The 15,573-nt window shown below is 43.3% G+C and overlaps 1 protein-coding gene across 5 annotated transcripts in view; it reads left to right on the forward strand.

The window, feature by feature from the left end:
• The window catches only part of Ldlrad3 (low density lipoprotein receptor class A domain containing 3), a 241,972-nt gene extending 233,936 nt beyond the window's left edge, over nucleotides 1-8,036 (forward strand). For all 5 annotated transcript variants that reach the window (XM_074044577.1, XM_020187044.2, XM_074044588.1 and 2 more), the window contains 2 exons: nucleotides 3,022-3,367; nucleotides 5,183-8,036. In XM_074044577.1, coding sequence (XP_073900678.1) covers nucleotides 3,022-3,367; nucleotides 5,183-5,420 — 584 coding nt within the window. In that variant the 3' untranslated portion in view covers nucleotides 5,421-8,036. The remainder of the gene's footprint in view (nucleotides 1-3,021; nucleotides 3,368-5,182) is intronic.
• The last annotated feature ends 7,537 nt before the right edge of the window (nucleotides 8,037-15,573 follow it).

Genomic DNA, 15,573 nt, shown 5'->3' on the forward strand with positions numbered 1-15,573 from the left:
GATCATACTTGCTTCTTTCTGTACAGTTAAAACGTGGGGATGTGGCTCTGTGGTAGAGCGCTTGCTTAGCATTCAAGAAGCCATGGGTTCAACCCCCAGCATCACACACACACACACACACACACACACACACGGGAAAACGTGTGGAGTGCATTGGAATCTTTGAAACTTGTAGTCTAAGTCTAGGTGTGTCTGGAAAGAAAAGTGAAATGCATAGAAAAAGAGAGTTGAGAAGGAAGATCATCAGTTGTCTTAGATTGGAATTATTTGAGGAATCAAGACACATTTTTATCAGGAAAGAAGAGAAGATAGGGTGTCTGAAATATGTGGGTTCAGTTCTGACTTCTCTGTTGCTTGTGTGACTTTGGACAAGTTAACTCAACTTCTGTGAGCCCATTTGCTTATGTGAAAAAGTAGAAATAATAAATAGCACCTACTTTACTGCTGCATTTGAAAAGACAGATTTTTTCCCCTTATTGAGCTGTATGCATTTATTGAGTGCCTGCAGTCTGCCGGGCTTCATCCCACACCCTTGGGATCAGTGATGAACAAGGCAAATCCGCAGCTGGTGGTGAAGGAGAGAGTAAGTGCATGGTTCTACCACTGCTGCTACTTCAGGTCAACAGCATGACCCCTGAGGACACATCAAACCCTCCGCCTGCTTCCCAGGCAGAACAACTGTAGTCCCCACAGTTGCTCATGGGAATGCATTTAGATTTTTTTCTCCAGCTGGCCATAGTAGTGGGCAGTTGCAGCGCTTACACAGATGAGGGGTCCCCAGCTTTCTGGGAGGAGTGGCCACTCTGGCTTCCTGTGTCTGCCTGGCCTTCCTGAGGCTGCCAGGTACATCCCGTGAGCTGAGAAGTCCATCACCTAAGAATCTGGAGGGTGACTCATTAGCACATATGGATAGAAAGATGTCAGCAGAGGAGGAATATGTCCTGGACCTTCTCCCAAGGGAAAAGGCATTTCCTCTGAGGAAGTGCCTGCTGATTGCAAGGGGGGCTCTTGTCGTAGAGGTCACAGAGCAGAGTGTCAAGGACAAGGCCTTCAGCCTGCATGTCGGGTCAGGAATCCCAGCCTACCCAAGCTTCACTATCCTCATCTTAAAAAGAGCGTGTGCTTCGTGGAGTTGTTAGGAGGTAAGGGCAGATGCTAAGCACACATTTGTGTGTGTTGAGCACTCACCCTTAGCACACAAGGTCAGCTGTTATTCTACTTGCTTAATAATTGTTGACTTATTCCACACTCGAAGCCCTCAGAGCTTCTGTCACTGTTTTTCAGCTCAGGACATGCAGCAAGTAAGTTGAGGGGCTGGGCTGCCTCCAGAGCCCATGTTAGCCTGTGCTGTGCTGACACCCTATCTGGAAAGCCCAACACAGGGCTGGCATAAAATAAACACCGCACAGTCATAAGGAGCTGCACCTACCTGCCTCCCTCACATGTGTCACAGTCTTAATTTCCAGTGAGCATCTGATTTCTGCTAAAAGCACTCTCACTCCTGTTTTCCAGATACGAATTACATTTCCCAGGGCTGACTTTTCAAACAACGTTATTGAGGTCTCATTTATATAACATAAAATTCACTCACCCATCTTAAGGATAAATTTTCCAGTTTGCACACCCATTACCACCATTCAGTTTTAAAACATGCCATAAAGAACAAGCTCTTTCATGCCCACTCACAGCCCAGGCCACCACTACCCTTTCTGTCTCGGTAAGCTTGCCTTTCCTGGACATTTCATATCAACAGAATCACGTAACACGTGATCTGTCATGTCTGGCTTCTTTTACTGCCTGACGGTGTTGACGTTGTCTACCTTGCATCTCTCAGCATTCATTTTGTTTTTGACTGAGTCATATACAGTAAGCTTGCCATTTTTTGTGCATTTATTACACACAGTTTTGACCAAACATGGTCAAAAATAATAACAAATTTTAAAAATAAAAAAAATTACTTTTTTGGTTGGGGGGGAGCCTACTGGAGTTTGAATCCAGAGGAGTTTGTGTTTGCTTGGTAGACACTCCACCACATCAGCCACACCTGCAGCCATTTTTGCTCTGGTTATTTTTGAAATAGGGTCTTGCTTTTTGCCCAGGCATACCTGGACTGTGATCTTCCTATTTATGCTTCCAACAGTAGCTGGGGTGACAGGCACATGTCACCACACCAGCTTTTTCTGCTGAGACAGGGTCTGGAGAACTTTTTGCCGAGGCTAGCCTCAAGCCACTATCCTCCCCAATCTCAGCCTCTAGAGTAGCTAGGATTACAGGCATGACCCACCAGCACCCAGCCCAAAAGAAATTTCAAGAAAAAAAATTTTTACTCTTGCAACATTACTCAGCTGAGTTGATGCAGTGAAGCTCTCAGCCAGTCCCTAATTCCCATAAGTTTCATTTAAGTTGGATGATCTGCTGAGTGTTTCCCTGCCCTTCATTTTGTGAAAATCTGCCTCCCAAAAAGCAAAGTAAAAATTACATAATCCTCCCAAGCCGAATGGTCATATAGTGTGCTTAATTTAGGTGATAAAGTGATAAAGATTTCTTAAAAGGCAGCAAGGCCTTAGTGAAAGTTGGGTAGAGTTATGGAAAAAATAAATCAAGCATCCCCAGTATTGGCGAAAAAGAGCATGAAGTAAGACATAGTTTTTGTGATCAGTACTAATGTGTGCAACAGTAATTTTGCAGATTGTCATTAGCCAATCCACACAGTTTCAAGTCTTGGATGCCCAGACCTATACTATAGGTACGGTGTTGGGAATTTGGGTCATTTTAAAGTACTGAACTCTATGCCTTCTGAGCACGCTGGTGTTTTCCTCCATAGCAGTCTTCTTGAAACCACACACCGTGGATACACAGGGTCGACCACAGTTCATTGTATGGGCACACCGCGTTTGGTATCCCCGTTCAGCAGTCGATGGACATTCTAGCTTCTGTGAACAGTGCAGCAGTGCTCAAGTACATGCAAGTTCTAGTTTTTCTTTGCTGACTTCCTTCTCTTTCCTCTTTGGGATTTCTCAGAACCAGGCAGCGGGCAGGTGTTTGTGACCTCGGAGAACCAGCTTGTATACTATCCCAGCATCACCTACGCCATCATCGGCAGCTCTGTCATCTTTGTGCTGGTGGTGGCCCTGCTGGCACTGGTCTTGCACCACCAGCGGAAGCGGAACAACCTCATGACACTGCCTGTGCACCGGCTGCAGCATCCTGTGCTGCTGTCCCGCCTGGTGGTCCTGGATCATCCCCACCACTGCAATGTCACCTACAATGTCAACAATGGTGTCCAGTATGTGGCCAGTCAGGCAGAGCAGAGCGCCTCGGAAGTAGGCTCCCCGCCCTCCTACTCAGAGGCCCTGCTGGACCAAAGGTGCATGTGGTGGAAGAGATGGGGGAGTGGTGACTACTGTGGGAGGACCTTGCCAGGAACCTGGGCTCAGCGGCTGTGCAATAGCAATGACAGTTGACACTCACTGAATCCTTGCAAAATGCTCCACATGTTATCTCATTTAAACCTCTTGACAACTCCCTGAGGGAGGCTCTGGATTAACCTGTATTTTACAAAGGAATCTGAGACCTGGGACTTTAAAATTACTGGTCTGAGATCACAGTGTTAGGATCCCCATCCCTTGGAGCCCTGCTGCTCCTTGGTTATTCCTCAACGGCCACATTCAGAACTGATGCTCCCAGCATCTCTGGGAGGTTTGGCTAATGTTTGTTGACTTAATGAAAGAACAAATAAGTCCATTAACTTTGCTTGGCTTCATATGTAAGATAGGGGGAGTGAAGTTGAGCAAGACAAGCTTTTCTCAGCAATGGACTTCTCATGACAAATGGCCTTGTACAAGAAGCGCCAAGCAGAGTTCTGTAGCTGCAGTAAGAAAAAGACCTAAATCATGCTTGCTCAGCCTCCCCGACCCATTCTTTGGTGACTTCCAAGGTAACCAAATAATCTGGGTTTTTCTTCTTCTTTCTTTTTCCTTTTTTACTTTAGTGTGTGTGTGTTTTGCTCAGGATCAAACCCACAGCCTCACACATGCTAACATGCCTACCACCGAGTTATCTCACTAGCCCCCTAAATAACCCATTTTGGAAGGTCCTGGACTACAACTGTCTGAGTCCCTTTTGACTCTAATATTCCCATACCCTGCCCTTCAGGATCTTGCTCAGCATGTCCCAGACTCACTCTGTGTGTCACATCAGGCATTTTACAGACCATTCCCAGTGTGACTGGGCTCCTCCTTGGACCCTCTCTGGTGGCAGCTCCTGTATCATTTAATCTTCATTTTCCCTTGTCATCACAGGCAAACAAAGCTTTGGGGGCCCAGGGAAGGGGCAGAGCTTAAGAATCTCTGCCAATAAGAATTGCCAGACCTCACTCCCCTAACAAAGTTCCCATTCAGCCTTTCCATTTGCCACATGCAGTGTGACTGAGGATAAAATTGCTGCATCTGGAAACAGTGTGCTTGGCCTCAAATCCACATTGCTTCTTACTAGTTGTTTGTGATCATGAGCGAGCTAATTGTCCTTGTGCCTCAGTTTCCTCACCAGTGCAATGGGCATAAACCCACTGTGAGTCTGAAAAGAAGGTACTGAATATGAGGTCCACAATATAGTGCCTGACTCACGGTGAACCTTCAGTAATGGGGTCTAAAAACAAAATGTCTTTCCTGTTAAATGATTTTATTTTAAGCACAGTACAGGTGAAGGTGACAGGGTGTTGAAAGGATGTGCTCTCAATCCAAGTCCACAGGAAGCGTTGGATTTTGTAAAAAAAAAAAACCCGGACCATCAAAGGCTCAGTCAAGACACAAGCCCAGCTCGTGGCCACAGGACCGTTAGCTAAGGGAACAAAACTGCTGTGCCCGACCACCCAAGTTGAGCTGGGGGTATTGTTTGTTGACCTCATTCTGGGTTTGCCTGAAGGATGTGGGATTGGCACTGACCAGAGGACAGGAACAGCCAGAGCACACTGACTTTTCTTTTCTCTCTGTTTGTTCCAAACCACTGGGTTTCCTGGTCCTAAAGTTGTCTTTATCCTGGGAGGGAAAATACTCTTTACTTGAAGCATCAGGTCCAGTATGGGCTGATGTTGGCACTGGGTCCACGTCACCTTGGCTCTAATGTGTTCTCTTCCTTCCCCTCTGTCCTCTGCCCCTGTCACCTACCCTCTTTTCCGTTGCAGACCTGCGTGGTACGACCTTCCTCCACCGCCTTACTCTTCTGACACGGAGTCTCTGAACCAAGCCGACCTGCCCCCTTACCGCTCTCGGTCGGGGAGTGCCAACAGTGCCAGCTCCCAGGCAGCCAGCAGCCTCCTGAGCGTGGAAGACACCGGCCATAGCCCAGGGCAGCCTGGCCCTCCAGAGGGCACCACCGAACCCAGGGACTCTGTGCCCACCCAGGGCACTGAAGAAGTATAAAATTCAGCTATTCCAAAGTCCATGTGGGTTAATCTGCTCCAACTTGTTCCATTCTAACAACTTGTGCTTGTGGGAAACTCTTTGAACTCCTTTAAGAGTGTCTCGAGTTGAGGTTTGGGATGTCAGTTGCCTTTCCCTTCCCCACTTCCCCAGATTTGAGGGATTTTCTTTGGTAGGGGGGGAGCCTGGCATTTTTCTGTCTTCTCAGTTGACATGATGCATTGACATCTTTCTAAGCTTCCAGGAGTCATGATTACAACCTTACTCTTCATGTTGTTCTGTGATTGTTGGAACCGTCTGAGTAGGAGTGGTAAGTGTGCAGGCAGCAGGGTGAATTGGTCTTTAAGTAGTCTTTGAGAACACAGTGGTTCTGTGCCATGTTGTTCAGGAGAGCAGAAGGCATTGGACCTGATTCTCTTCCAGGCTGTCCCTTATTTAGGTCCATTTGGGAATCTGGGTTAGGTGATCCCACCAGGAAGCCATCATTGGATGGAGGCAGTAGCCAAAGACAACTTTTGACGTGAGCAACACCCTTCAGCTATCTGCAGGATCATTTTGGTTTTGTGAAGGACTCAGAAACCATCTACCCTGGATAGATTCTGGCTATATAAATTTGCCGAGAATCCTTATTTCAAAAGCTTTCTCTGGCAGTACAGATCCATAGGCTTTATCCTAAAATAGGTTGGGAGGCCCCCGCCATGAGTTCTCAGCTCCTAACTTGCAGGCTTCTAGAGCCTGGGCCTACCTTGGCCCTACAGGCCCTTCCCTGGCTTTGGACTCATCAACTCCCAGCTGACCTGCTGTAACCAAGAGATGAGAACTCAACCTGAGTTGGCCAAAAATCTGATCTGGCCCTTTGTCCCAGTGAACCATGCCCAGCCTGTCTTGCCCATTCATGAAGCTTCCATGGTAGGTTCCTATGCTGCCTTTCCACCTGGGAGTCTATTTCACCTGTGCATTCGGAGTACACTGGTTTCCAACCCAGGAGAGCCAAATTTAGTATCTCCTCTGAGAGCTCCCGGGTCCCCGCTCTGCATACACTCTTGTTTCCCAAAACCCAGGACCAGAACCCCTAGCTAGAGTTAGGGTCAGGCCTCTCCTCATATCCCAGCAGAGTTTCTCCTTTGAGAGACAGGACGAGTACACAGTTTGGAGTCAAGATTTTTCCATTTGGATTGTTTTAAATCTCTTAGAAATGCATTTAAAACAGTGTGTTTGTTTTTTCCCTTCTAGTTAAGGGACTATTTATATGTGTATAGGAAAGCTATCTCTTTTTGTTGTTGTTTTGTTTTTTCTTTTAGTGAAGTCCAAAGAAAGATAAAAAAAAGAGATCACACCTTTGCCCTACCCAGCCCTGTAACATGTCACCTCAGACTAACCTGTGTGCCAGGTATTCGTGCATAGCTGCACTTTGAGGTTATTATTTATGGAGTTTGTGAAGGATGCAGAAGGAGGGATGCATCCCTTAGTTCTTAGTATGTCTGTTTATACTAGTTTTCCTCTTTGCCAACGCCCAGCCAGCTACTGGGCCCACCCCCTGAGGGAATAATGGATAAAAACTTTGGTATTATTTGGCAGAAAACCACACTGACTAACTGACCAGGGACAAAACTGGAACCAGGTGGGCAGCTGTCACCAATTCAAGGCTTCTTTCCACATCTTTTGTAGTAGCCTGTTCAATGCTAATTAAAACAGTGTGCAGGAAGTGGGAATGAAGTGATCTTCAGTGATCCTGTGCTCTAGATCAATTCCTTTTTTAACTGACCTAAAGTTTATTACAGGAAAGCTAGCCACTTGGGGTTTGCTTTTGTTTTAAGTAAAGGAACCTGGTTGCTTGTGCCTTTCCTTTTTAAAATAGCACTTGAGTTGTTTTCTGAGTGAGTAAACAAAGAACTTGGATGGCAGACAGATTGCGTCTGGCTGCACGCGTCATTTCTGTGAGTCAGCATGGCTTTACTTCTCCCTTTGATGGGCCCTTGCTTCTCTTTGGTGCTGTGAAAGTTGTTTAGAGGAAAGAATTTTAATTTTAATTCATTGTGCAGTGAGTTAATCTCACGTGCTTTTCTGCTTCCAGGCATCTTAGGAAAAACAAATGGTTTTAGTAGATAAGGGGATCCTACTAATGTTTTTTTAAAACAAACACAGGGACATTTTTATTATAGATTTGGTTTTTTAATGGATTTTTAAAAAATATATAAATAAGATAGCAAAGCTGCAGGAGTTAGGGGAAGCCTCCCTTCTGTTCATGCGAAGTGCTCAGCAATGTTTTTTTAACTCATTCCAACCAGGATTATTTTTTAACACATTGTCTAAATCACTACACCAACCAGAAAATGATCTCTGCTCTCTTTTCTCAGATGAGATCATATAATTTTAGCATTAAGATAGCTTCCCTGTGATTGCTAGCTTATTGCCTGACTCAGCTCCCTCAATCCTGAAATTGACATTGTTTTTTTAAAATGCAGTTAAGTGATTAATAAATAGTGTGTGACGTTCAAAGGTAATGTAAACTGGAACAGTTGCTTTTTTTTTTGTTTTTTGGTTAGGCTTGGCTTATTTGTTTTTTTTTTTTTTTAATTTTTGTACTTTCAAATAAACTTGCAGTTTCATTCTTTCTATTGGTGTGAATGGTTCTTGACCCTCTCTTCTGCCCTGTAGCAGCGTGAAGAGTGGACAGTTGTTTCTGTCTTAGCTTCAGTGATAAGTTTATGCCTTAATAAAGTGAGAAAAATGAACATATAGATGGGATCTCAAACATGACAGAATGCTTAGAATTCTACATCTGGTATGAATGGAAGACACAGGTGAAGGTGTGGATACCAGTTAGTATCATAGGCCTGGGGACAAAGGTTGGAAGATAGGCATTAACTAACTTTGCTACAGCATTACTCCAGGAAAGGGACAAGTGACTAAAATAACTACTACCGATTCTTACCACATATTTTAGTTGGTTTCAAACCACAAGTGGCTCAGATTGATCCCACCAATGGGAACATCTTTATGTTCTGTTAAGTCTAGTTTAGAGGCCACTTGATTGATGCAGCAGGAACAGGTGCCTAGGAAGTCAGGAGGCCCAATAGGTCATCACCACCACCACCCAGGAGCAGGAGAAGTAACTCCATCCTTGGTTAAAATTGAAATCCACATGAAAATCCAAATGCAAGACCTACAGAACCAAGATTTAGATCATGGGCTGCTCCTCAGCTCTCTTAAAAAGATGGAGCTATCAGACGGGGTATCCTGCCCCAAAGTGGTTTGGAGTTGGCTTTCCCAAGCTGTATGCTTAAAAGGTTTGTTAAGATACTTATTCTGTCGGGAGAAATGAACCAAGCCTTGTATGCACATATGAATAATAAAAGAAAAAAAAATTTGTATAATGCAAGAGATCAAAAAAAAAAAAAAGATACTTATTCTGTCATCTCTCAGGGTACCTTATAAATACCACTTTTTATAGATTCCAGGATACAGAGATGACTATAAAGTTATTAATTTAGAGCAATATTAACAAACTTTCTGCAAAAGGCCAGACAGTAAGTATGTTGAGTTTTGTGGTCATGCAGTCTCTGTAGCAACTATGAAATAACTCATAAGCGATACATAAATGAATGTGTTCCAGTAAAACTCCACAAAAATAGGCAGCTGGCTGGTTTTTGGCCTGTGGGCTATAGTTTGTCAAGTCCTGATCTAAAGGACCATTCCCACATTGAGCTCATGAATCTAAAGTGAACAGCACTGTAGAACAGAAGTGTAACAATGGCGTTAATGGCTTGCAGTATAAGAACCCATGATATGCGACTAACTCCCAAAATTAAAGGTAGAAGTCATGAAGCAGACAACTCAAGGCCCTTTGAAATGAATTAGAATTGACCCTTCTTGCTCCTTCCCAATGAATAAGAAAATACAGGATTAACAGTGGCCTTCCTTATGAGGTCCTAAACAGTTAGCTTGAAGGTAGAGCTCCGAGTCACAAAATCTACTTTCACTGGGTGTTATTCAACATTGTAAAACTCAGACAACAGTCTCCTTTAGAGAAAGTTCATGCAAGTGGGTGACCTGGGAGATGATGTCCATCTTCTCCATTTAGTTTGCAATCCACAGGCAAGGTAAGTAGAGTTAAAGTGTAAATAGTATGAAAAAGAAAGAGATTCAGATGGCTGCAATGGAAGTGTAAGGAGTACATAGGAAAAAATATGCAACCTCTGAGACCCTCAGGAGAAAGGTCAGTGAGAAAATAGTCTGAATTCCTTGATATCCCATAGTTAAACAAGTTCATAAGACATTAATTAGAACTCCCAGTTATAAGTAATAGAAATCCAATTCATATATAAGATTAATTGTGTTAAATTCAGAGGTGTATTGTCTAATGCAATCAAACCCAAGACTATGGAACTATTGGTTTCAAGTGGGCTGGAACCAGTTGATGAACAGCTGTCAGTAGGAATCTATTACTCCCTCACCATTTTCTCAGCCCTGCCTTGTTCATTATTGGTGTCATGGAAAAGAAGTTTCCAAAAGATCCAGTTTTACAAACTCAGAAGAAAGGCACTCTCTAGAATGTATAGAAACTCCTCTGAACTGATTCATGATTGGCAATTCTTGGTCATGCAATCTCTACCATAAGTTAGACTCAGTTCCTAGACTGACAGCTCTATCTATATTTGGAGTGGGAAAGGAACAATTTCCATATAGGAGGGTCTATGAGTACACAAAATATCTACCATAGAGCCTTACCACAGAAAGGAACCCACAAGTGGTGAGCACAATTTTTAATAAGAAAATAGCATACATCATAAACTTCAGGCAACAGATCTTTAGGCATTAAATGTTTTGAAAGGAACTGAGGAAATGTTACAATGAACATTTCAGGAGGTTTAGCAGCCTTTCTCTAAACCTAGGGACAAGATCAGTTTCAAGGTGATGCATGTTAGGCTTGGGCCATGGGTGCACTCATGAGATAGTCATCTGGTGTGGCATAGATGAAGCCATATAGGAGGAAATCTAACTTTAGGGTATCTTTCAGATATCTTCAAGATATCTGAAGGAAATTCATGGGCTCTAGAACGTCTCTAAACTAATAAAGGTGCTGAAATGGGATGATAATCACACAAAGAATTCCTTGCACCTGCACAGCATTTTTAAATAGGTGGATTAGAAGTATGTTTCTATTTACTTCTCTTGTCAAGAGAACTAGAATGCATCCGTATCTAGAGAATCAACCCTTGGAAATTCTGGGACAGCTGATGTCATAGGAGCTGAGGGGCTGAATTCTCATCATATCTGAAGCTTGAAAGTATGACCATGGAGGACAATGTTGGAGGAAGCATGTTGGTTTAAATATGACTGATGCCTCATGAAGGCTGAGTTTGTGGTCAGAGTAAGAATGATTCACTTTTAAGTTCCAATACCAGACTGTATTTGACTTACATGCCTTTCAAGTTCATCCTGGTGAGTCTTGCCCATGAGCCAGCAGAGGACAAAGGAGCACACATGGACACCATTGATAGACCAGACCTGGAAGTAGTACACACCCCTCCACTCATTTCATTGCTTAGAGCCTGAAGAGGGGGAGGGAATGTCCCATAATCAAACCTACTTACAACACAGGCTGAGAAAGTAGATTGACTGTGTGTCTAGAAAAATCAGAAAAGATTTGGTTACCAGACACATGTTGGATTCTTCTTTTCATACATAGAATACATTCACCTCCTCCTGAAAGAAGATACCCACCCATTCCATCTAGCCAAATTCTAAGTCTGGGAGGTGGTGAAAATTTCTACGTCAGATCCAAATGTGGCTACTTTGGAAAGCCATTTTTTCATTCTCACACAGACCCCATCATCTCTCTTCTGGATTGCTTCCCTTCAGCCTATTCTCCAAATCTTTGAATAATGTTCACCTCACTCAGAATAAAAATCAAAATGGTGGTCAGTCAACAGGACCTTATGCTATCTGGCTCCTCCATGACTCATCTAACCTCTTCTGCCACAAGGCAACTGCCAGTCCAGTACCTATTTCTTGGGGTTCTTTCTACTAGAGTAATCTTATCTGGGTTTCTAGAATGTTCTTCCCCATCAGGAGCCACATCCAATTGGAATATTGATATTGATGTCTTTGGTACTTCAGCTGTGGCCTCACTGAGACGTCTGAAGAGATAAGTACCAATCTTCTCGACCAAAATGTAGTTACCACTCAAATGATTTTGAGTGATTCCTAGACAAAGTAGTACATGGGAACCTGGGGAGTGTGTTCACAAAATATAGTATAGAAATCTTATTTGAACCAATGTTAACATGATCCGTGGATCAGGAGGTGAGTCAACTTAAGAAATACCTTGAAATTAGAAATAATACATAAACATGCAGAACCAGAACCTACAAATTGAAGTGGTTCCTGAGCACATGTTCTTTGGGGGCCCTGTATGACTTATAAAAAGTGTGAGTTTTTATAAGGGTACTTGAGTCAGGTCATCATCTTCTGAAGTAATATCCCTGGTATATTAGCCTGTGGGTTAACTAAGAGTATGTGGACATGCCTATTAGACCACAGATTCTATTGTGTTTGGAGGTGATGGTGCCCCAGTTTGGAGATGAGGAACTAACCCCTGGCTCAAATAAGGAAAAGAGTTACAGAAATTATAGAAAGAGAAGATAGCGTTAGCCTCCTTGTAAGTGAAAAGTAAAGTGCTTCAATAACTCGTCCTCTGATTAGAATCAATTGCCAGGAAATGACTGAATGAATATCTTGACCCCACTTGCTGGCTTGGCTTAGATCTAATAAGTGACTCTTTCATGAAAATGATGTTTGTGTTTGCTTGGTGTATCTGCTGGGATCAGTCAGAGCCACTACAAGCATTTTAGGAATAGGGATTTAATATGGAAATTAGGGCTTATACTGATGTGGAAAGAGCTGGTGGAGCGATGGCTGGAAAGTTATAGTTGGAGGATCAAAATAGTTCCCAGCCTGGAGCCTGACACAGGTAAAGAAACAAGTTGGCAATGAAGGCCAAGAAGATACTTCCCTAAATCTCTAACATGGTACCAAAATAAAACTCATGGACAGGACTGTGAAGCCACGTGACTGACCACTCCCACACCTTGAAAATAATGGCATCTGTGTCACTTCTGCCTTCCAAATTTCATGTGGGCTCCTTTCATTGGCACACTTGCACCTGAAACCATAGGAAGCAGGGAACCACAGGAAGTGTGGTCTAAGATGAAGACAGTCATTTCAGCACCCCCACCTGGGGGACCTTAATCTTGGGCGATGCAATGGTTTTCAGAGCAGATACTCCACCCTCCAAGTGTAAGGATTCTTATTATGTAGGAAATTGGAATCAAGGAGTGTTGAACTTTCAATTTTTATGTATTTAATGAGAAAGGAAAATTTCATTTTGACCTTTAATTTGTCATATATATCCTGTAGCTAGAGTTCATAGTTTTCAAAACTGGAGTGATTCCATTCATTATAAAATATGGTATCAACCCTGGTAAATTTTTCAACAATCTGTGTGGGCCCAGTATGTGTTGAGAAACAGAAAGGCATAGTTTTATTTATTTATTATTAAATTTTTTGGCAGTAAATTTTTTGGGGTTTAAACTCAGGGTCTCAGACTTGCTATGCAGGTGCTCTATCACTTGAACCATACTGCCAGCCCTTTTCTACTTTAGTTGTTTTTTAGATAGGATCCCACATTTTTGCCCTGGCCAGCCTCAGACCAGGATCCTTCTACATGCCAGGCCCTGAAAGGCATCACTGTTATTTTTTTTAATTGATGATCAGTTTTGACCCTGAATAAAACCTTTTACTACCCACTGAGTCCTAGGGAGAGTCATAAAGAAGCAGTTGGGAGTGTGGGGGTGGGGGTGGGGAGTTAAAGATGTAAGTGGCTGTCTTCTTCTGACAGAAATGGCCAGTAGGTTGGCCAGAAGTTTGACCATCAGTCAGATAGATTAAAAGAGAAAAAAATGTTGGAAAGTACAAAGCTGCTGAGCTCCTCTCCCTGGCTTCTCCTTCCTGTTTACTGATACCCCATGGGAGCAAATTAACTAGGCAAGAGCCAATCAAGTAAAAACATCAATTGGACCCTGTCAACCCAGAACAGATTGCTCACACAGGGATCTGGAATTTCAGAGATTCCAGAAGGAAAAGAATTAGTTAACCTTGAAAAAAGGTGATTCAAGTCCACTGGCTCCTCACCCTCACCTTCTCCTCCTCTCCTCCCCTCTCTCCTCTCTTTCCAATCCCTCCTTTCCTCTCCTCCCTCCACACCCCCCATTCCTTGCTTGATGAGTTTTTAAGACAGGACTGTTCATGCTACTTGGAGCAAGCAGGGTGGCTAAATGTCCTCACAGTGTAATCTGAGGTTCTGATTCTCCCCACTGGAAGACCTTTAAGTTGGGAACTGAGAAGGAGGGTGGAATAGGAGACACTCACTTTGGTTTCATTTAATACCCATGCTTCTCTAATCAGTCCTCACCAGGGAAACCTATACTTTGAAAATTAGTGGGCATTTAACATCTACTATTAAAACTGATATCTTGATTTTATCTTTGACATTTGCCTCTATACTCACTGAGTTTGCACACTTCCAGGTGAGGGTGTTATTCAACCAACAGATATGTACTCATTAGCTTATAGGTCTCTCTCTCTCTCTCAACAGTTGAAGGAGAGTTCGTGTAAATATCTGGACTTCTGTCTCCTCCTAAAGGTCCAGCAATACTGGGCTCCCTCCCCAGTCAAATTTCTGAGAGCCCTGTATCATGCCCTATTCAAACACACTCCCCACCTCTCTTTATTGCCCACATCCAGCCCACTTCACTCTTTTACTGACTTACATGGCCCCTGTCCTACTTGTTAGAACCTAGAGGGAGCAAGGCTGGGGAATCCAAACTTCTAATTGCTACCCACAGTTACTTGCTGGAAGGAGCAAACAATAGGGGTTATGACAATTGCCACCTTAACCAATGATATTTCTTTTTGCTTTCTGTGCCTCCATTTCCCCTTCTCTAAAATAAAAATATTCCTCATGCCCAGCACTTTTATTTATTTTTTGGTGGTACTGGTGTTTTGATCTCAGGGCTTCATGTTTGTGAGGCAGGTGCTCTACCACTTGAGCCACACCTCTAGCCCTTTTCACTCTGGTTATCTTGTAGATAGTCTTGATTTTACCTAGGCTGGCCTGGGCTGCGATCCTACTTTATACTTCCTGCTGTCATTGGGATAACAGGTGCACATCACTGTGCCCAACTCTTGGTTGAGATAGGGATCTCAACTTTTTGCCTGGCTGGCCTGGAACTGCTATCCTCTAAGTCTCAGCCTCCCCAGTAGCTAGGATTACAGGCATGAGCCATTGGAACCCAGCTACCCCTTTATTGTTTTTTACAATATATTATATATGTTATATATATATAATATATATATAATGTAAAGGTTACCATTTAAACCATTTTTAAGCGTACAACTTAGTGGTGTTATCAGCAAACAATGTTTTCAGAAGATCTTGGTCCTTGTGTTCCAAATAAAAGAATCCCAACAGAACACATGGATGGGATGAGGTAGAATAGCTTTATTGAGGGAAGGGGAGTCACCCATTCTGCCAGGTGAGGGAAGGGAAGAAGGGCCGGGGTCCTTGGTAGGCCATTTTTATACCACCTTGAACTTCACTTGGAGGTGGGGAGACGATATGTCAGCTGGCTCCTCTCATGTGTGGGTAGGGGGAAGAGCCCTTGAGCCAAGACAGGAAACAGTCCCAGACTATCCCTAACCTAGCCTGCTTCAGTAGCACTAAGTACATTCACACTCTTGTGCAGCCATCACCACCATCCATCTCTAGAAAGTGTCCATCTTCTCAAACAGAAACTGTGTACCAATTAAGCAATAACTTCTCATAACCTTCTTTACCCAGCCCCTGATAACCACTATTTTACTGTTTCTATGAACACTCTCCTAGTTACCTCATATAGTGAAGTCATACAATACTGTTCCTTTTCTGTCTGGTCTATTTGACTTAGCATAATGTCTTCAGGGCTCACCCATGTTGTAGCATGTCTCAGAATTTCACTTCTTTATGAAGCTGAATTATAATCCATTTTATAGATACACCACATCTTGCCTATGTATCTGTCAGTGAAGATTTGGGTTGTTTCCCTCTCTT

This window comes from Castor canadensis, chromosome 1, assembly GCF_047511655.1.
Source record: "Castor canadensis chromosome 1, mCasCan1.hap1v2, whole genome shotgun sequence".
NCBI classification, from domain to species: Eukaryota; Metazoa; Chordata; class Mammalia; order Rodentia; family Castoridae; genus Castor; species Castor canadensis.